The following is a 22,540-nucleotide window of genomic DNA, read 5'->3' as shown; positions in this document are numbered from 1 at the left end:
CCCTGGGTTAAGGTGGAAACCACCTGAGGGTCGGAAGTACAGACAGCCCAGTAACTGGGCTGCTGCTGGAAAAGCAGCCGACGACTGGCCCCGAGACGTCTGGGCCTAGCCCCCTGGCCTCCGGAACCCCCTGATAAGGTAAGGCTCTGAGGCTAGAGGCTGCCTAGAAGGCGGGGACCTCTGCAGACCACCACTGTAAGCTGGTGGCTGAGTGTGGCTGCTAGAGGGGCCCCTGGGCCTGCTGGGAGTGGGCAAAGACCTATGAAGACCCGAGAGCTGCTGCCTGGTCCGCCTAGCTTGGGCAGCATGCTCCAGTGCCTCCAGGGCAGCTGCCCCAAACAGCTCCCCTGGCTCGACTGGCACACTACGGAGCAGGCCAAACCTGGCGACGAGTCTGCACCTATAAGGACATAACTCGTCCCAATTCCCTAGACATTAGGGCAAAGGCTTGCAGTGATGCATTACTGAGGCCCAACAAAGAAGGCTCAGCCAGAGCATGCTGCGGAGAGGTGGAGACAGCCAGCATCAGATGGGAGAGGGAATTCCCATTACGACCCATGCGTGCCGCTGTTTCGTAGGCCTTACAGAGCAGCTCGTCTGTGACCCTGCACTGAGGCCGAGGGCACCTGGCATCAGGCCTTGGAGCCTCATCAGGAGCCAGAACCGGGGAGGCGATGGCAGGCTCAATGGATGGCAAGCAACCCAGTCCCACCCTCGCCGGATCCTGCATGGCAGCAGAGTGGTAGAGGTCCCTGGTGTTTCTCCAGCATGCATGGAGCTCCTTCAGGTAGTCCTCTGAAGGAAGAACAGTGAGAGTGACAGGGGCAGGGTTATGCCTGAAGAAGGCGCTAGCCTGAGCCGAGTCGGCTTGCGGAACCTGAAGCTGCAAATGTGCCAGGGCCACACGAATAATGGCCGCCATGGAGGCATCCTCCATGCCCTGCTGAGAGCTCTGAGCAGAGGAGTGGGAAGCCTCCTCGGGAGTGACCCTTCATTGAAGAGGTTTAGCCAAAGCCGCTAGCGACATGGCATCCTCAAGCAGAGGTGCGGCAACCGAAGGAGGGCCAGGCTGCAAGCTAGTAGCCCCCACACCGGCCCCTGGCTGAAGGGCCAAGAGGAGCGATTTAGTCTGCTCCATGATGGCAGCTAACCGATCCACCTTAGAGGACAGCTTGTTTCTAGTCCTCTACCACCTGGGGGGTGAACCCATAGTCATCACTACATCAAGTTGCCGGGAACGGCCAGACTGAGCTGGATGAGGTTGTGACAAGGAGAGGTGTCCGTTGGCTGCTGCCAGACGCTCCACCTCTGCGACTCTAGCCACTCTGAGCGCCCGAGGCATGAAGCTACAGTTCATGCAGGCGCTCTACGTGAGACCCTCCCTCAGATGCTCGAGGCCAAGGCAAGAGGGGCAGCGGTCATGGCCGTCCTCGGGCTCAAGAGAAGCCATACAGGCGCTACATGAATGAGCCATTCTGTACCTGTACCATCTCACGTCTACCAGGAGCGGGGGCGAGAACACTGCCTTCACTGGTTGAGTTAAGAACGAATGCCAGATGCAGCGTAACCGTGAGCGGGTGCGAGAACACAGCCTTCACCAGTTACCTGCTGAACGGAAAGAGTAGAGCCCTGCTCCTACTCGCCGAACACAAAGAGGGATGTAAATGTGTGAATCTTTGCTGTCCCGTTTTTTCACACTTACCCTGTTGCTGCTTTGTACAACTGAATTTCCCCTCGGGGATTAATAAAGGTTCATCTTATCTTAAATGCCCTACACCCACGTTACCAGCAGAGGGAGCGGGAGCGAGAGCACTGCCTTCACCTAGCTGGATTAAATAAAGAAGCTTAACAAGACAGCTTAGCCAGGCGGCTGCTGCTATAATCAAGCAACTCGTCCACCAGGAGCGGGGGCGAGAACACTGCCTTCTCTGGTTGAGTTAATTACGAAAACACAAAGCTAAGACCAGAAAGCTGGCTTCTAAAGAAAAAACAGCACGGGTAACTCCGGTGCATATCCCAGCGTCAGCCAAGTGGCTGCTCAGGCAGGACACATTTAGGCTGAGCCACGCTACTGCTAACTAGCTAAACAAGAAAATGCAGCTAAGCCGGAAACTCAAAATGCTAATGATTGCTTGGCACAACGCCACGGTCAGAAAAAGTTTGCAAAAGAGCACAACAAGGGCAACTCCAGGAAGAGGGAGCGGAAACGCTGCCGTCACCAAAAAGTTCAAGCCAAATAGCAAACAAGACAGTAATCAGGACAACTTAGCTGGGAGAGGGAGCGGAAACACTGCCACCACCGACCAAGCCGACACCAACCTGTCCGATCGAAGTTTCTGTGCAGCCGGCCACAGCTCCTGGAGAACGACTAAGCCCGCGGCTCCGACTGGATTAGTCGTGAAGCTGCACGCAGCCAGCTGTTTATATCTGCCGTACTCTATTTCTGTTCAGTTTGTGTCATTATAAGTTGAAATTGACAGTTGCACAGGTCGTCTGCCGGTCAGTGAAAATAAGCAAATCTCTGACATTCAATTTAAGAAGGCCTTAAATTCAATTTAAATTATGAAACAATAATTTAAACATGAATCAACATGAATCCTAGTTATATTATACCACTCGTCTATGTCCAGATTTAGTGATCTGATTGTTCCAGAACAAATATGTGTGTTTGTAGGCCCTTAATATTTCCCCTATTAGAGGTATTTGTGCTGCTGCAAGCGTCTTGGACAATTAGTCTAAAATCCCTTAAATGTTTATGTTTGTTGTTAAAATATTTGTTAAGTATCACTTTAAAGATTTGACAAGACAATAGACTCCAATGTTTTTTTTGCAGGTGTTCTTGCATTTTTCTTCTTCACACGTAAAATACCAGTCATTCAAGAGGAGGTGCCATCCCTAAATTACTACTGGGTCCCCCTTGTGGTAAGGAATTGAATGTTTTAATGAGTAATCATACCAGCAATAACAACTGATATATTTCACTGATGTGTGGCAAAGATCGATGTTCACTGAGTTTTAAACTTGCTAGACTGCATTTATATTCATTTTATTCATTTAGTTCAGATTGCGTTATTGCACAGGGTATTTGCTTTTGTTAAAATATTTATGACTCAGTGGTCCATATTATCCTGATGTTCCTGGTGTTTGTTGGAATGCCTTATAAAACAGAATTGCATAACAATGTTGACAACGTAGCATACTGACTACGACCGTATGATCTTTTCAGACGGTGATATTTGGATCCTACATGATTGCGCATGGATTTTTTAATGTCTATGCCATGTGCGTGGACACGTTGTTCCTGTGCTTTTGTAAGTATACTGTTTTTGTTCAGAGCTTTGCATGACATAGTGCGGGAATATGACTACATGAAATAAGCGCTGCTATGATGGTTAAATGTCAAGTAGCCTGTCAGCAGCTGAATGCAACTCTTTCCCTCTTTAAAACTGGCTCTTATAACAACTGATACTGATTCTTGCTCATTCAGTTCTAATTCTTGCATGCTCTTTTCAATTATTTCTCTCTACTAAGTCTTTGCTTTGCTTTTTCTGTCTGTCTGTCACTGTCTGCTCTTCCTGCTCCTCCTCCTCTCCCGTGCTGGGACCTGGTCTCAGGTGAAGACCTGGAGAGGAATGATGGTTCTTCCTTCAGGCCCTACTACATGTCTCCTGGCCTGCACAAGATCCTGCGCAAAGGAGAGGAGGGTTCCAAATCATGCGCTGCCTCTTGAGCGATGTGCGGCCATTTTTACTAAACTGCTGACTCTCACTCACTTCTCCATATCTTCTGTATGTGTGGGGGTCTGGACGTTTGAGAGCAAGTACTGTAGGGCTAAACATCAAAACTGGATGCATCCCAGCCTGGTCAGGGATGGCTTGGACATGAAAGGACATGCTTTCGCTTCAGTTCCACCCAGAAAAGGCACGGCGGACTAAAGAAGACCAGTTTACTTCGTCTCTCGAGCCAACTCAGATACTTGCCTTTTTTTCTGCCACGCCTATTTTCTTTTTCTTCTCTGTATTCTCTGCTGACCTCTGCCTTACTGAGAGGGTACATGTTAACTCGCAGGACTAACGCATAGGCCGATATAAATCAAATACGAACATTTCCCCCCCAAACGAACATAAGGACCTAGATGTTGTCTATAGAGACGATAGGAGCTAGATGTACAGATGCACCTGATAGACTATGGCATAAGGCTTCACCATGACAACGTGGTGGAGTTATGGGACACCCTCTTGTCGCACTTTGGTCCTCTAGTGTAAAATCATGTTTTGTATGCACTTTCACATATGGGAAAAGAACCATGTGTTTTATTTCTTCTGTCAAGCATGATTATGTTGCTGGCTGTGGATGTTTACCATTGATTTTATAGATTGCTTTGTTCCACCGTATTTATATATCACAAATGCACAGATCCAAAAATGGTGTATAATTCTGCACTAGGAAAAACAGGTTATTTTACACCATTTAAGAAAAAGGTTGCAATCATTTCCAAGTTTCCATTATGCTCATAGATGTACTGTAAACAAGACGGAGACTGTGTGGGAGGTCAAGACTTCAAAAGACATTCATGGTTTAAAAAAAATGTATTTGAACAAAACCTGACAGTTTTCAGGAAGCGTTTGAATGCAGCCACTAGTTCATGTGCCTAGTTGGAGAAAAAAAATGTTCCTCTTATTCTGTGGTTATAGACCTAACACAAGGAACCTTTTGCGATACAGTTTATAAAAGGATGTCAAAGCCATTTTTGGTAACTTTTTTATTGGTATGGTTCAGATGTATTGCTGTTTTTAATACTAAGTATAATACACGCATCTATCTGGAGGTTATTCAGTGGTTTTTTTGTATAGAAGAATTTTTTTTATCAATGAAAATGTGAATACATTTTTTTGAATAAAAATAAATGGTTTAAGTATTGTCCAGTGCCATTTCCATTGCAGTTTTTAACATTTTGCTACTGCTGCCTCCTAGTGTGGGATCTGGAGGCGCACGACGGCTCTCCTCTCCGGCCCTACTACATGACCAAATCCCTGAAGAAAATCCTCAAGAAGAACAACGTAGAGACGCCCGCCGAGAGAATGAAGTAGAGAAAAGTCAAAGGTGGGGGAAGGAGAAAAGCTCAAGTTCATTTGCCAAAGCATGGTACAAGCCCATGTGGCAATAAAGACGTTGCCAAATATAATTTTAAGTGTTCACAAGTTGCAGCCGTACACTCTAATTTACAAAATGTTGCAACTTTAATAATTACATCCAATCACATGCTCCTAAAATATGATGCGTAATGTTTTTTGATATTTAACTTCAAAAGTCAGTTTGTTGTTTTTATATTCAGCGGTGTACAAGCAACACCAAGTTCTTGTAAATATTCATATTTTGTATTTAATAGTTTTAACAGATATATGGGTGTGTTTGTTACAGCCACAGTCATACTTCACATAAGTTCCTATTGGAATGAGTGATTTCTTTCTTTATTGAGATTGTGCTAAACATCAGCAGTTTTTGTTCTTATAACTCTTGTAGTTGCCGGTTCCCACCACTGGATGGCGCCACTCACTAACGTGTGTTATGTATACTGTTGTTGTTGTTAATGTGCTGGTGATTGAACTAGTTTTTCCATGAAATGGTTAAACGTCACCTCGTCTATGTATTGTGTTATCACATGTTTTTTTTACCTCAATTTGTCTCACATTGAGAATCATATTAAGTTAAGTGTCCATTGTTTTCATCTTTAACTGTCAAGGACATAATGGCAGAGCATTTCAAAGTGCTTCACGCTTTAAGGGCCTTTTTTGTAGAATTGCCACATTGATTATCTAATTGCATCTTGCAGCTACATTAATTTTATTTTAAGATGCTTTCCTGACATTCATAAAAGAACGTGTTGTCAGAGAGAGAGTGATACTCAGCAGCAGTTGGATGTAGGAATAAAAGGTGAAGTAGAAGGATATTCTGTGTTTGGAGGTTTGGAAGCATGTTACATACCTTCAAAAAAGTCAGAGGTTTTTCTCGGCTGCATCTTGTGTCAGACTAGCCTAGAATGCAGAACCTTACACGTGTTCTTAGATGTTTAACTTATCTATTATAGGCGTCTATTTGTGGGACGCCACCAACATTGTCTCGTCTTAAAGAGTCCCTCTTAAAAAATGCTTTAAAAAGTGTCATACTCACAAGGCACACACCAATATTACTAATTTTCAACAGCATAGAACATAACCCTGCAGTTGAACCCACTTCTCTGATGAAGCAAGAAGCTTCAAACTTTGCTTCCATCAAAAAAGATCTAGGGAGAGTATCCCCTTGATTATAGAACAAAACATAATACCAACATTTCATGATGGAGTTATGAACGTCATTGTACAGTGTTGAATCCTTTTGTTTCTACGGGTTGGTCCAAATTGGAGCTTACCTCAAATAGTATTAGAGTTCAATTGAGGCAGTAGTCAGGCAGAACTTCTTATTTTTTTAAAGATGGTTTTAAAAGACAACTTGCCCTATATTTTACATTGGCTGCTTTCTGAAGTATAAGCACATGTCTGGCATTAGAAGCATGCTGATGTCAGGTCAGTTTGCATGACTGTTTGTAACACTGGTGCGCCAGTAATGAGGAAGATACAGTCTGTTTTGATAAGATTCTAAGTAAAGCTTGAATATGTTGTATGTTAAATGAGTTATTGGCAGGTTTGGGTATCACCAGGTTGTGACTGAAATACACAAGTGACACAGCTTTTGGCAGTTTCAAACACATCCAACTTAGGGGGAGGTTCTCTACATTAATGTGTCATTTAATGTGATGCTCGCCTTTTAGATCTTTGAGATGAGACAAATGTGGAAACCTGCTCTCATGGTGCCTCAGAGTGACAGCAGCGCCAGGCTCACACACCCTGTGCCGCCGTTTAGCTGAACACGCTGGGACACGTACAATGTAACAATTCAGTGAAACCAAAACAACTGTGCTTCAGTATCTGAAAGGAAAGAAACGATGCCTGTGGTGCTCAGTGTGCCATATAACGTCTGTCTCTATTCCTTTTCATACTGAACAACTTGTATTCCTCCAGTTGAATTGTGGATCTTTACATCATGCAACAGGCCGGGTTTCATTCCCATGAGGGTGGATACCTGAGATCTGATAACAGAAGTAAAAGCTGCTTTTATATTTCCCCCCCTCCCCCCTTCCATGTTTGAAAATGTGATTATTTTGGTCAACCACAGTCAACAAGTAGACACAAGTGCAGCTCCTCTCCTCATTACGTGCGTCACTTTTCTAACCGCAAACTCTTAAAAGTCAAACTCTGAAGATGCAGTGCTCAAACCTGTCAATACTCCAAATGGTGTTATTTATTGTGCACAAAGCTGACAGTATAAGTGCCTCTGTTTTATATTTATTTATAACGTTACGGTTGCATGTGTTTTTTTTAACAGATTATATTACATTCAAATATAAATGTTTCTGTTTTTATCAATAAATAGTATTTCTACTATGCATTTACTAGACTCTATTCTCTTAATATGCACATCCAACATGTCAGATGTCACTGGATCAGAAAATGATGTTTTCTTAATTAGTCCCGGTTTTGTAAAATTAGACGTTTATTTTCAAAAACAGACTTCACATACAATGAATAAATTAATTGCAATATTCAAACACAACTGTACAACCTTCATAACGATTTGACATTTTGGGTCGGGTGGCTTCCACTTAGAGTAGCCCGGTCAAACTGTCACCAACTACACAAACAGATGATTTGATGATGTCATATCATCTGCCACAATCCACTGAGGTACACAGAAACCTTTTCATTTCCACATTATACAGTACAAATAAATTATAGTCAACCATATTGTGCTTAACAGTGAAATAAGTTTTCAAAGAATGTTGACATTTAAGAAATCACTGGCTGTTCAAGGAAAACACGTTTTTATGGTTCCCTTAAAATAAGCTATATTTACCATGGAGACCTGAAGTGTGTGTGTGTGTGTGTGTGTGTGTGTGTGTGTGTGTGTGTGTGTGTGTGTGTGTGTGTGTGTGTGTGTGTGTGTGTGTGTGTGTGTGTGTGTGTGTGTGTGTGTGTGTGTGTGTGTGTGTGTGTGTGTGTGTGTGTGTGTGTGTGTGTGTGTGTGTGTGTGTGTGTGTGTGTGTGTGTGTGTGTGTGTGTGTGTGTGTGTGTGTGTGTGTGTGTGTGTGTCTCAGGCGTGAGACACAGGCAGGGAGGTCATGGCGTGGGCTGGCAGCAGCGGTTGAAACATTGATGGAGGGGAGTGTACTGCGGGCACACAGAGAGCACTGCAGTCATTATAAATTATATATAAATAGATCTTTATATTATATATTAAGACATTAGTAAAAAGCTTCAGCGTCATCAGTAAGCCTCTCTTGTCTTTGTTCTAAAGTTTGATTGAAGATTGTATATGATTCACCTCAAAAATAAAATAAGTCCTGATTACTTGTTATGACTTTCCATAAAAATACTCAAAATGACAATGTGATATTTAATGAAACGGCAACTGTGGATTGAAATCAATTCAGGAACCTCTGGTTTCATTTAATTTCATGAGCAGCGATGGTTACTGTGACCTGTGTACGTAGTCAATTATGTATGACCATTGTTGTTATGTTTTATATTCATCCTCCCAATTCAGATGTTGCACAATTCTCTTTATTCACAAATGCCATTTGAAGAAAGTTCCTTTAAAAAATATTTGAACTGTATTTATTTTTCAATGATCATCTTATATCCTGACATTTTCAAAAAAGATCCTATTCTTTACTTTTTTCTTTGGACTAGATTTTTAAATATAACATCAAATCATTATCAAATTAACTAAGCTGATATTTGTCTTTGGCTGGAGGGATACGTAACCACAATTTGGGAAACCTTTTTAAGTGCCTCTTGTCAGATAAACTCCTGTTTTAAGATAAACCAGATCAATATAATATTTCAAATATTAAAATATGAATTTGACATGTAGTTCTTTATAGTCAGCAGTGAACCACAGTACACCGTGTTAATGTCATGAAAAGGCTGGTGCTCACTGTCTATGAAGGAGTGTAGTGCAGAGAGCATTGACCCCTCCGGGCCCCCGTAGGCTGTGTACTGCAGCTCCTCGGGGGTGGGGGTGGGCTGCGAGAGGCGGCTGGACTGCAGCGAGGACATGGGGTTGCTGGAGCTGTGGTTGGGGCTCACGTGCTTCTTGTGGCGGGCTCGGCAGTTCTGGAACCAGACCTGTTAGTTAACGGGACAAACGCTTTTTGTAGGATCATAAAAACAAACCATCAAACAATCTACCGTTCACACAAAACACATAAACCAAAAGACACACTGAGTCATTCTGTAAGCTTGTAAACTGCAGGACTTTAGCTCGCTGCCAAGAGATCTCAGACAGTGGAGGAGCTGCACCTGGTGAGTAAAACCATATGTCTATCAACTTTTACTAGCATTCAAAGTGAGTTTAAAGTCTCACAGCCATTGATCTGAAGCTGTGTGAGGCTGAGTAACCCTGTATCGATTACATTATTTAATGATACACCTTATTTGAACACACTTACTTGTTTACCTTATTTTTTATATAAATAACACAATTGAAAAATAGTTAATGTTCTGATTATTGCATATATGATAAACCTTGTGCCAGAAATAGAAAATAACTAAAAATATGTATTCACTTATTGTTTCAAAGTGTACATTTAAGGTATTCTTACTCATTATTGTATGCTGTATTGTTCTTCTGCACAACATGTCAGAAGGTCAAACATAGTTATTTGTTCAGCCTCATGTCAAGACTTTGTTGATTCACATTTAAAAATATATGATCAATTTCTGAATAAAATGTGCTGTTTTTTTTATTAAACTGCAGCAGAATATAGTTTTTGAAACATGCTTTACATTAAAATAATTAGAATAATTGTTTTTATTTTGGTTTTCCTTAATGTTTTAACAACCCCCCCCCCCCCCCCCTCACGCTCCTCACTGACCTGTATGACTCTCCGGCTGAGACCCGTCTGCTCCGCCAGCTTCTGCAGCGTCTGAGCGTCTGGATTGTTGTCCTGAGCAAACTGGCCCTGCATCACCTGCATGTTCACAGGTAAAACAGAAACACGTCAATAACACACAGATTAGCTTCGTTGGAGTGTGAGGAAATTAATATTTAAGAGCTGTGCGAGATTTGAGCCACATTTGGTTTGTCACTACAGTTCACAAATCATGTTATAGACAAAAATACAATTCTACAGAATAACGAGAATAAAAAATACTTTAATATTAGGGTTGACATTGATTTATAGTTGCCTGGATACAACATAATACTTTATATCATTTAGTATTGTAAAGAAAGAAAAATACATATAGTTTATTGAAATGTACATTATAACTATTTTTGTTTAATCCTCTGGAGCAACATTTTGATTACACAAATTTGAGATTAGGTGAATGTATTCGTGGGCTCATCAAATAATATATTATTCAGTGTTTTCCCAGCAGAATTGCATAATCATTGTTTATCTGTGAAAAGTGAGGATGGAGGTTAACCTGCAGCTGGTCGGCGGTGAAGCTGGTGCGCGCTCTCTTGGAGGGTTTGGGCTGGTTGATCTCCTGCTCGGTGGGCACAGCCCCTTCCATGTTTACAATGCTTCCTGCAATAATAAGAGCACATCTCATATTAAAACATCTTCAAAAATGTAGCTGAAATATATATTTCCTTTAAATTATTTCTAAGTAGGCTATTTTAATTAGAGCAGACCTTTAGTAAAGAAATGAAGTCAACCTACACAACATTTTGATGACTAATCGGTTAGTTGATTTAATCAAAAGGTAGGTTTTTCTTTTACAAAGTATCATGAAACAAGACACACTTAACTAAGGGATGTGATCATGCAGTAAATGTCTTTGGAAGCTGTTCAACATAAAAAAGCATTTAGAAAAATAAACTGATCATTTATGGAATTATAATACAGTTGAAGTTGTTGAATAAAAAGAGCAGCATGCAATAACAATATTAAAAACCAAGTCATTAAAAACTATAACCAATCACTGCCATTTAAATAAATATTCTTGGGACATGAAGTTGTTGGAGGCTAAAATGATGCTTTTTTTCATTCAATCACATATACTTTTTGTTAGTATATCTAAAAAAAAATACATATTCAGTCTTCTTTTTTAGTGGTTTAGAGGAAAATAAATGACTGATATTTTTTTCAATAATAAAATACTTCTGTGATAAGGACAAGGTTTTTCACAATAACAGAAAAACTGACAAAATAAAGTAACGTCTTGGACTTTAATACTAATGCCTCTAGATGTATTATAGACATAACGTAGAAAACAGGATAAGGACCGAGTCTCCCCCCTCCCCCCGGCCGGCTCACCCTTCTCCACGGCCCGCTTCAGGTTGTCCAGCATGCAGTCGTAGTGCACCCTGCAGAGCACCTTCTCCTCCACCAGAGCGAACTCCTCCCCGGTGGACAGCTGCCTCTTGCAGGAGAAGCAGGCGAAGCAGGCCAAGTGGTATACGTTCCCCTTGGCCCGCCGGACCCAGTCTGTGGAGTGGATGTTCCGGCCGCAGCACGCGCACCATGTCCCGTATCTTCTGCCGGGGGGGGGGTTGGGTGAGCACGGGTTAGGGTGAGCACGGTAAACCCTCAGTAAAATACAGGAGCGGCCTGAGTGCATTTAACTGCTTCAACACCGCAGTGTTTTTAGCATTTAAAGTATGATGATTACGATTATTTTACTTACATTTATGTTACAGATATTTTTTAGGAAGAGAATTTTAAAAAATGGCATTATCCAGCAGAATTATTCTATTATTTAGCCTGGACAAATGTGGAAAACTGACTGCCTTGGTGAAATGTTGAGATAAATAGGCCCCGTTATATTTAATTAATAAAGAAGTGACTCAGATTTAGTCTTGAGTCTCCTTCTTTTGTATATGTAACGAATAATTTTACACAATGGTGTAATATTAATACAATTATTCTTGATCTATATCTTAAATATGTAATAATGAAGAGTTCATTTTTTTTGCTGTACAATAAACCGGCAGAATATTGGAATATTTATCAAATACATATCAAGTCAAAGCAGTATGACGTATATAGACATAATGTTATTATTAATATTATTGATTTTATATTCCTTGGCAATATAATAATAACGTGACGTCATTATATAGCCACTTCGTAGCTTCGATTTTGAGCCGCTGGATAAAAGTGGATGCACGTACCTGAAGTAATCTAGTTTACAGAACACTTCTTTTTCTTTGATGTAGCAGCTCGTGTGGCTGCCAAGTGAAGTTTGGCACACGCTGCACGAGAGACAGCGCACATGCCAGCACAAGTCGTTAACCTACAGCATGGACAGGAGAAATTGGCATAAATCAATCAGGCCCGTCGTTTGCACGCATGAACACCAGCGTGAGTTCTAAAACACACACACATATCCAAACGGAAACAAGAAAGAAAATCTAAAGTTAAATGGAAAACAGTGCGCAAAAAAGTTGTTTTACCTTTAATAAATATTTATCCACAATCTCCTCGTTGCAGCTCGCGCACACAGCTCTCCCCAGCAGAGGTGCCGATGCCATGGCCTGCAGCGTCGACGCGTCCTCATCCAAAACCTCCACCGGCGCGCCCTGCGGATCACATGCGGTTAGTCTGACGCACAGCAGCGCATCCAGCCTGCAGCAGACTGCGCAACATGTTACAACTCAGAGCACCCGATTACTGCCAATAACCATAAAACACTGCAAACAAAAATAATCATTATAATAATAACTATGCTCTCATCCTAGTTGTACTTGCTCTACTGTAGCCTATGAATTAAACTTGTTTTTTCTTGTGTCAATATATTTAAACCCTAGAGAAAATTAAAATGTAGATTAGATGGTTAGGATTATGTTAGATTAGATATATAATTTAATGATCCCAAATTGTATTTTCACAGCAGCATGTCAAGGCATTGCACATTACTTAAAAATATAATAACATTAAAATAACATTCACAGTCAAATATACATATCCACATTAATAAGATGTATATAAAGTATCTAAAGAATACACAATGGAAAATAACAGAATAAACTATAGATCGACCGACAACTAAATACAAACAAAAGATTCTACAAGTGTGCAAAAATAGTGACGGAATAAAATTAGCAGCCGTAATCATTTACAAAGTCAAAGTGAATTGTTTTTATTAACTAGACCACATAAACTAACAAAAAAAAGTTAGCTCTTTTTTAGACGCTAATTCGAAAATTGCTTACATGGAGGAGAAATATTCGTATATTTGTTAGCCAAATTGATCCGAAATGTGGGGTATTTAAAACTTTATCCGTCATAAATCCATCGGTTTTTCGAGATAAATCGAGTGTGAGCTACAGCAGTGATTTCCTACCATAATGTCTCTCCTGTCCTCAGTGCATTTGCCTAGCAGCTCTTGGTCTCCTCTGCAGTCTTCACACATGACGGAAGTTAGATTCTGCAGCTCTGTCCCGCTGCAGCTGCCTGAAATGCCCCCTGCCCCTTCCCATAAATATCATGCCTTTCACTTTTCACCATGACAACGCCAGCGATTACCAAAATGACATTTAAAAGAGAAGGATAGTCATTACTTACATAAACAGACAACACTCGAGCTAATGCTTATCCTATGTGCATTATGTTCTTCAGATTTGCATTTGTGATTCAGCCGCGGCTCGTTGGCTGTGGTTAAACACCGCAACACGCCAATTTCACGTGTCAATCAAAAGCACAACAAAAAGCAGCGGGTAAAGGCGGATTGATTTTTTTAATAACAGCAATTAAAAGGCTATGTTCGCCACAAACGGTGAAGCAAAAGGTGAAGGGGTCTCATTAACTACTTCAGTTTTTAATTGCAGAATTCAGGGGAGGGGTAATTTTCTTCGACATTTCTTCAAATTGTGAATATACTGAGCTGTCAGCGTGGAAGGCCGGATTAAATGACAGACTGAAGCCCACTTTAATTTAATTGGTAAAGCAATTTCGACTAATATTTAATCCCCTCCACGATCTATAGGCAATACACTGACTCACACCTCGACCTGCTGACAGGAAATACAGCCGGCTGGGTTTAATTGGCATAACTCACCTCATCGTTGGACAACACAGATCCGTTTTCAGTCTCGCTCACAACGCAGCACTCGACTTTTACTTCACTTTTCCAGCGCATGTCTGTTTCCAGAAGTGAAGGTGCCCAGTTTCAGAGTAAAAGTGCTGTTATTCTTTCTTTCTCCTCCAGGATTCCTCCGTCGCTCTGTCTCCAGAGGGCGGATCATAATTCATATTTCCCTGTCCTCTGTGACCGCGCCTCCCTCAGGAAATACACGCATTGTCTGGCTTTATCTGAGTTTTGAGGAAAAGAAAAGTATAATGTCTGTATAAATATGTATTGATCATGTTTCTCCTTTTTTTATTCCATTTTATTGTCGTATTGAATACAAAACTATATGAAATAAAGATAAAATATATGAGATTAAGAAAATAAGTACGGTAAAAATCAATGTATAGGTTATAATGAACACACATACATCATTAATTGTCATCCATGCAATTACTAACTAACCGTTCTTGTAACATATATTGTTGATTAAAATGTCCTCTACCTCCTGAATTAACTTTAACCACATGCAGGCAGCATAATTAGTTGTAACAATGGTAAAGTATACCACTGTTTTATATTTACTCAAGTAGGCTACGTCTACACTAATTAAGGTACTTGCACTTTACTTCTAAGGGGAAACATTTAACACATGTACCCCCTTTTTCATTGTGATCTTAAATAAGGATACAAAGCGTGATTATCAAAAAATATATAATGCATTTTAAAGACCAACAGTATATAATATGCACACCACAACCAGTTTTAACATTATCAGTACTTTACACGCAAGTAGTATAACATATAATAATATAAAACTCTTAAACAAGTCTTTCTGCAAAAAATACCTTTTCTTTTGAGTGCATTTTGTTAATTCAGTTATTATTCAACATTAAACGCAGGAAAAGTACCCCCATGTAAGATACATTGATCAACATGTGGTCGGTTTGTTGAAGAATGCAAGAATCTCAATTTGCTTTGAATGACCGCCATCCTACTAACATTTTATATATTTAATTGATGATATACAGTTACAGAGACCGTGGCTAAATTCACCTTTTAAGCAATTGAACTGGTCTGTGACCTCTTAAAACAAATCAATGTCTGTTGGCAACTCACTCCTCTGACTTTTGTCCAACCCCTCTTATTATTTTAGGGAAGAGAGAAACATTATACCATAATAAATAAAACAGAAAAATGCTTTATTTTTGGTAAAATCAACAAAAATTAAATAAATATGCAAACTCAATCTGTAGCAAAGAGATTTTAAATATTTTTCAAGAATTTTTCAAATGAAAAATATTGGTCTATTTGGCAGTTACTATTATTGTACCTCGGTGTGGTCTGTGGTAACCCAAACACGGAGGAAGTGAAGCCAATGTCATATAAATACAGGGGCTAAGTGTACTTGAGTAAATGTACTTAAGTACTTTCCACCTCTGCTTCTCGGCCCTCTAAGTGATTTAGCATCTTCAGCTGCATCACAAGATAGAAAAATGATGCCGCCCACCTGCTTTAAGTCAGTATGCAAATCAAGTCAACTGTCAATCTACATTCGAGCAGTGACTGATGACACTATGCAGTCTGTTAAAGGCATGACACTTCTCAAGGACTGACAGGAGTCTCATATAGAAAGGCTTTGGGTGACTTGTAAGCAAACACACACTTGCTTACCTTTTTCACTTACTCATTCAACCCAGGAGCTCACGCAATCCCACCCATCATCACCACACACACACACACACAGAAACAGCAGAGGGATATTTTCTATCCTGGTCTGTTTTGATGGGATAACAGTCCGACCTGCAGCGACATGAGTCGGCCTCCGTATCGCACCATCACAGAGGGATAAAGGAGTTAGCGTGCCTCCATCGACATGTGTCCTGTTCCACCCAGTGGAGATGAATGCTCTTTATCAGATATCGCATCTCAAACATAACATAGCGGAGCAGACAGCTCACTGAGGCAGCCTGTGAGACAAACACTACCCCTCGATCCCTTACTCTGCTTACAAATGAAAGGTACAAAAAAGTTAAAGGAACAAAAGCTTTCTGTTGACCTCTGTGATGAGTTCAAACAAAGAGGTCAAAGGTGAAAAAAGAGATTTCATGCGAGCAAGACAGTGTTGCTGTGAATGAAATATCAAAACAAATGATACATACCTGGAGAGCGTTTTATCTTAAAGATGACTAATCCTTTCTCAGACATGAAAGTCTTGAACGATCTGCAGAATACCTGATATGACCACAGATACACTTGAGTGTAACAGTTGCATGTTTGAATTTTCCACATCGCATGGCTCACTACCTAAATGTTTTGCCTGATGTGGACCAGACAACAACAATATCTTATCTGTCAACATCATTCAAACTTGTTCTGCTATGCTCTGCTGTTTTATGTCTGTGTGTGGCTGCAGCTGTATACACAACATGATCTATTAATACTCCATTAAAAGGTATGACAGGCAGGCAGTGATTGTGATGGCATGCGAGACAATGACAATGACGGGTTATGGATATGCCGTCTGAGAGCGATGCGACTAAGATCGAACAGTTGCATTGTGATACATTTACGAAGTCGTTCCATAGAGATGATTTTAGGAATTATATTTGAATATTAAGGATTCATTCTTAACCTTAATATTAATAGGGTTCTTGAAATCCTTAAAATCATCATTCATTTTGTTCCATCAGTTTAGTACTTCATGACTTTCCCTCGTCTGATAAGAATTGCCATTAAGCATCTCTTTAAACTGACAGATATCAGATTTTTGCTACAGAAAATGACCTTTACTTGTAATTCACTCCGAACACCAGTGAAATATTAATATCGGGTAGAATACATAAACAAATATTACAACAGTCTCTAAATAATCTGTTACAGGTACAAGTATCAGCCTTAAAATAAAGTACCAATCATAATCAAATTATAAATATCGGTGCATTAGATTGTTCATCACTTGTTGCAGCTTGTCAAGGAGTAGATTTTGTTTTTACTTTGATATGTTATACCTGGCAGTTTATGGATTTCCAGGGTATCGGGTAGAATACTATACATTTATTTTTCTATGAAAGACTATTTGGCAAACCTTAATATGATGTAATGCGTAAGATTTCCCCAATTCATGTTATACTGTCATTTCTGTATTTGTTCACCCTCATCAAAAGTAACGTTGGCAGGTTTCTACATGTTGGGTTTTAAAAGGTCACAAAGCAAGAAAAAAGAAAACAATATTTAAAAAATGTTTTTGATAATTTCGCTGTTGAGTCTGAAGACCAAAAATAGGAACTTAAGACAGTATCAACAAAGCACATAACACAAGTGCTGGACAAAGAACATTAATAGAAGGCCATTCAATTAGAAAGAAGAGCCACCTGTTTGTTATGTAGCAGAATCCCTCTCGCACATTATCTCCAAACCTCACATGTGGAAAGGATGATTCCTGGGAATATTTGACTTTTAATAAAAGACTTTTTGGTGCAAAAGTTACATTGAAAAACATGCAAAGCCAAATGCAGGAAGAACAAGGAATGTGGGAGTGTAGCGGAGAGCGTTTGGCCCCGGTGCTTCTCTGAGGAAATCTGCTAATTTGCTATTTCCACATGGACCTTTGCTTTCTCTGTGGCTGCACCTACTCATTTATTTCATTGAAATCAGTCAGAATTGGGTGGTTTACAATTGACACAACGAGTTTGGCATGACCTTTTCTCCTTGCTGTAAATGGGTACTCATCGAATCTGAAGGGGGAGGTCGGGGTGCTGGAGGAGGGCTGGGGACGATGGAGGAGGGTGAGGGTGGGTGTTAGGTTGGCTGGGGGCCGACGGGGGATTGGGTGGAAATCACAGCAGTAAAAATGGCAGTGCAGTGAAAGAGGGGCCTGATTGCATTGGGACAGCATGCGAGAGGGAGCAGCATGCTCAGCCCAATCAGAGCCACATAAGGAAAAAGTGCTCTTATCAACCAGTAATAGCCCACTTGACAATCACACAGGCACAAAACTGCTCTATTTAACGCTGATTGCAAAAACTGCTGCCCCCCCATCTCAGAGCCGCATGACTCCCCGACATCTCCTACCACCTCCCAGCTTACAGCCAAGACCCTTTCCTGAATGGAATTTATTATCACCCCTCCTCCATTTCTACGCTAATTGTTATTTTAAGACTTAGGTTGTGTATTAGGCGTTCAGTGGTGGGGAAATGTCTGCCTTGATTACTGTGTTTATGCCAGCATTGGAGGTCTATCCGTCTGAATTCCACCTGCCTGACAGGTACTGAATGCTGATCTGGGTTCATGTCCGCTGCTTGGTGTGAGGCAGAGCTGCTGCAGAGCACATCTGCACATGTTAGAATCAGAATACCTCTATTCATCCCACAGAGGGGAGATTTACATTGTTACAGCAAAAGTGAAGAAAGTGTATGAAATACTCTACTACCTTTCATGACACCCAAGGACACCGACATGCAGTTTATGTTTTAAACTCTACTTCAATAAGGCGGACAAATGAGTGGAAAAGTGCCCAGTTTTCTTAGAAAAAATATTGCAACAGTCTCTAAATAATCTGCCTTAAAATAAAGTACTTCTTCTGCAGAGCAGCCAATTATAATCAAATTATAAATATCGGTGCATTAGATTGTTCATCACTTGTTGCAGCTTGTCAAGAAGTAGATTTTGTTTTTACTTTTATACGTTATACCTGGCAGCTTATGGATTTCCCCAAGACATCAATAAAGTTAATTTTCTTGAATTACAGCGAGTATTGTTCATTCATTTAAGACACTAATGTTATCAAATACATGTGGTAGAGTAACATGTTTGTCTCAGAGACGTAGTGTAGTAGAAGATTACATTAGTATGAAATTAAATAAATAGTACATTAAAAATATTTCAAAAACATACTTAAGTACAGTACTTGAGAACATGTAAAAAAAAAAGGAACATATTATTAACTTTCTTTAACATAATGTACTAATGTTATCTATAGGTAAATTATGTGAATCTCGGCAGTACACAAAGTTACATCAACCTGCTGCCACCTGCTCTCATTTAATATCACATTTTTAAAAAGCATCTGTAGTAGCAGTAGTAGTAGAACCAGTATTTGTAGTAGTTGAAAGATGTTTATTGTATTTGCCCCTGGATGTATTTGTTCATGCCTCATATACATGACGTATCCACATGAAGTATAATTGTATTACTCATGTCTAATCTTGTGATAAGCATTTAATCTGCTTTTCTCAGCATAAAAAGCTTAAAATGTTTTATAACTTAAACCTTTATGACGACACAAAGACGTTGATTCATTGATGAACTTTAAGACACACACTTATATAGTTTCTAATTGAACACATCTTTCCTTTTCTGTTTTCCAGTCTCTTCTCAACAATTTTCTCCCTTTCCATCAAACTCTCCTCTTCAGGTTTCCTCTGTTTTCCTCCGCCTGTTTATCTCAAACATCCACAGGTGTCCTGATGGGGAACGAGGGGAAAACATAGTGATGCTGAGATGCTGGAGAGTAAAAATGACCAACAAACCTTAGTCTGGGTGCACAACGCAAAAATAGCCCATAAAAGTAATAATAAAAATAGTAATTGTTATACATTAAAATTACTTCTCTTAATCTCCTTTTTAATTTGCTTATATTATTTTGTATTTTAAACATATTCCTGGGAATTAGGGTAATATTATAAAATGTCCTTCTATCTTATTATTATTACTATTGTTGCTGTTGTAATTACTAGCATAACAATTATTTGTCTTGCTTTACACGGTCGCTTTTTAGTTTACAGAATGTATTGTTTGATGATTTGGGGTAATTTAAGTGGCATCACTGTTCATGTTTTATGGTTCCATGATATAACTCTCGCTGTTTGCTTATAACTTGTTTTTAATGATGTTCCTCCTGAAACTTTTGAACCAATCAAGCATTTCATTTTGTGTTGTTTCATCCTGTGCAGCAGGGGTGGGGAACTTTTTTCCTCTCAAGGGCCATTTCAATTTTTATAACATCCTCCGAGGGCGGTACACATTATTGACCTCTGCTTAAAAGAACTCAAATCACAGCCCATTCATTTGGCCTTTCTTTCATGCTGTGCAAAGAAAAAGCAACCTCTTAATCCAGATATTTTACCATGACACGCATATGCATGCACGTGCACGGTTGTGGCATGACCACCAAAACAGAAAGATATGGACACAAAATGTGTGCAAATGTATTTAGTTTCCTATCCATGTGAACATTATTTAAGGTGGGGGGGGACCTAACCTCCTCTATGGGGGTCCGGGGGCATGCTCCCCCGGGAAGAAGTTAAAAGCATCAATCTGGTGCACTTTGAGAGCAACATGAGGAGATCTAGGGATACATCTCTGAAACAGAACTGTAAGCAGATTTTATTTTTCTTTATGGATATTTTACAAATCACTCCACTTTCAAACTGTATTCTTGTTTATTAATAACAACTTTTCTTTACTGTCATATAGTATTTTATACCTATTTTTCCTTACCTTTATTCTCTTATTTTTTTTGTAACTATAATGATCACATAAAGATATGCCTTTACCTCACTGGTTGGAGAAAAAGCTTCTTATATTCGTTAGAATAGCTAGCTAACCAGATGCTAATAACAACAACGTTATATAGACTGTATGATCAGTATGACAGATGAACAGATCGCCACTGGGCTTACAACTAAAGACACAGCCACGCAAAAACTGCGGCATGTGTACGGCTCCTTATGGGTAGGCTACTGCAATTTTTGGAAGTGCCGGAGCGGCGTTCTGGTGCTCTCCTTCAGAACTGTACCTCAGTCAGACGAGACATATACCACGTGATGACACGTTAGGCTCGTGTTGTGTTCAAGGACCCTGACCTTGGCCAGGAAAAACAGGCACTCTTGTTTAATTATTTTGCGGTGTAGATTTCTTTAATTTTTTGCGTGTGTTTATAAATGAGCTCGAGGGCCGTATCAAATGGTCTTGCGGGTCGTATACTGCCCGGGGGCCGGAGGTTCCCCACCCCTGCTGTACAGCATAAATCCTTAGTTTGACCTCCAGTATCAGACTCAAGTCTTCCTGTGAAACCACTCACTGCCCTCTAAATTCATATCATATACATAAGTATCTGTATATCCTGTTGTACATTTGAAAAGGATGTATACCAAAAGACACAATATTCCTGACAACTTATCATTCATCCTTGAGTGGTGAGACTCTTAACCTTTGTCCCACACTGAGACAGAAGCATGGCTCCTCTCACTGGTCCTCTCCAGGTCCTCTCTGGTACTGACAAACACTTCAATTGATTAGAAAAATTAGGAGATTATGCCAGAAAATTCGAAGTCTAGGTCGGATTTAATGTGATACTTCAAAACAACATCAAGGCAGTAAGACACCAGAAGACAGACAGACAGCAGAAGCAAACCCACCTGATTTACAGTGTATGTATCATAAACATATTAGATAATCAGATGCAGGCTGTTCCTGATTATTTAATGTAGGCTATCCGTTAATATAATGAGCTTCACATTAAGACGTTTATGTATTGTCTAGATTCTAGAAAATGTGAAAATGATGCTGTTTACTGGTAAAATTAATCCTCAACACTTCCACTAGATGGCCACAGAGGACCTGCAGCTTTAGGTAGGCCTATTCTGGTAAACTGAGTGTATTTCCTGAGATCTATTAAGGTTAATATATCACATTTCATACTTTTTTAAATTCAGAGGCTGGACGAGGGATTTGATATAATTTGAGTTCAGTCAGTTTAAGCAAAAAAATAATGCATACATTTTTTATTTGCACATACACTCACAAACTCACGCACACACACGCACACGCACACATACACACAGACTCACACACACACACACACACATATATACACATGCACACACACAATCACACACACACAGACATACTGTACACACACATGCACGTACACGCACACACACAATACACACCACACATATACACACACACACACACACACACACACACACACACACACACACACACACGCACACACACACACACACACACACACACACACACACACAAGCAATTGGGATTGCATTAATCAGCACTTCTATGCACGTCACTTGCCATTACAGGTCTCTTAGTATATCATACTGTTTTGCCTGCTTCAATTTGGCTGTATTTAGACTGTGGTCGTTTTCAATTAATGGGGGAAAAAATATCTGGTATGACATTTTTTCATTCAAAAATATATATTTGACTGTATGTACTCAAGATGTAATCTCAAGATAAGGAATTTAGATAAAATAAATTGGTAATACATTTTTTTAAAAGTATACATGAATCTCGTTAAAGACCAAACTTTCTTTCTTTTTTTACTTTTTGAGTATTGTTAGAAATTAAAATCAATGTTGATATAGCGTAATTTGAATTCAATACACTATTTGATTTAAATC

At 40.0% G+C, this 22,540-nt stretch overlaps 2 protein-coding genes across 10 annotated transcripts in view; one reads left to right on the top strand and one right to left on the bottom strand.

Moving 5' to 3' along the window:
* The window catches only part of slc44a5b (solute carrier family 44 member 5b), a 41,226-nt gene extending 33,741 nt beyond the window's left edge, over positions 1-7,485 (top strand). For 3 of the 5 annotated variants that reach the window (XM_079640777.1, XM_079640776.1, XM_079640778.1), the window contains 3 exons: positions 2,834-2,922; positions 3,227-3,311; positions 3,615-4,925. In XM_079640777.1, the coding sequence (XP_079496903.1) occupies positions 2,834-2,922; positions 3,227-3,311; positions 3,615-3,730 (290 nt within the window). In that variant the 3' untranslated portion in view covers positions 3,731-4,925. Of the gene's footprint in view, positions 1-2,833; positions 2,923-3,226; positions 3,312-3,614; positions 4,926-4,974 lie in introns of those variants that run through there. The other 2 variants (XM_079640775.1, XM_079640779.1) reach the window with 1 other exon arrangement.
* Positions 7,486-7,572: 87 nt separating this feature from the next.
* On the bottom strand, positions 7,573-14,265 carry LOC307013427 (LIM/homeobox protein Lhx8). Of its 5 annotated transcripts, XM_079640828.1 has the most exons (9): positions 14,106-14,206; positions 13,392-13,519; positions 12,502-12,627; positions 12,220-12,341; positions 11,363-11,583; positions 10,527-10,630; positions 9,974-10,069; positions 9,035-9,224; positions 7,573-8,264 (listed from the first exon to the last, which is right to left on the bottom strand). In XM_079640828.1, the coding sequence occupies exons 2-9, from the start codon at positions 13,458-13,460 to the stop codon at positions 8,188-8,190; spliced, it is 1,005 nt and encodes a 334-aa protein (XP_079496954.1). In that variant the 5' UTR covers positions 13,461-13,519; positions 14,106-14,206; the 3' UTR covers positions 7,573-8,187. The 5 variants fall into 5 exon arrangements, with proteins under 5 accessions (XP_079496954.1, XP_079496953.1, XP_079496951.1 ...); XM_079640827.1 differs by lacking the exon at positions 13,392-13,519 and having other exon boundaries at positions 14,106-14,265; XM_079640825.1 differs by lacking the exon at positions 7,573-8,264 and having other exon boundaries at positions 8,375-9,224.
* Between the last annotated feature and the right edge of the window lie 8,275 nt (positions 14,266-22,540).

Source organism: Notothenia rossii, assembly GCF_949606895.1.
Source record: "Notothenia rossii genome assembly, chromosome: 1".
Classification (NCBI taxonomy): domain Eukaryota; kingdom Metazoa; phylum Chordata; class Actinopteri; order Perciformes; family Nototheniidae; genus Notothenia; species Notothenia rossii.
The sequence above is the reverse complement of the archived record's forward strand: the minus strand, read 5'-3'. Positions and strand labels throughout refer to the sequence as shown.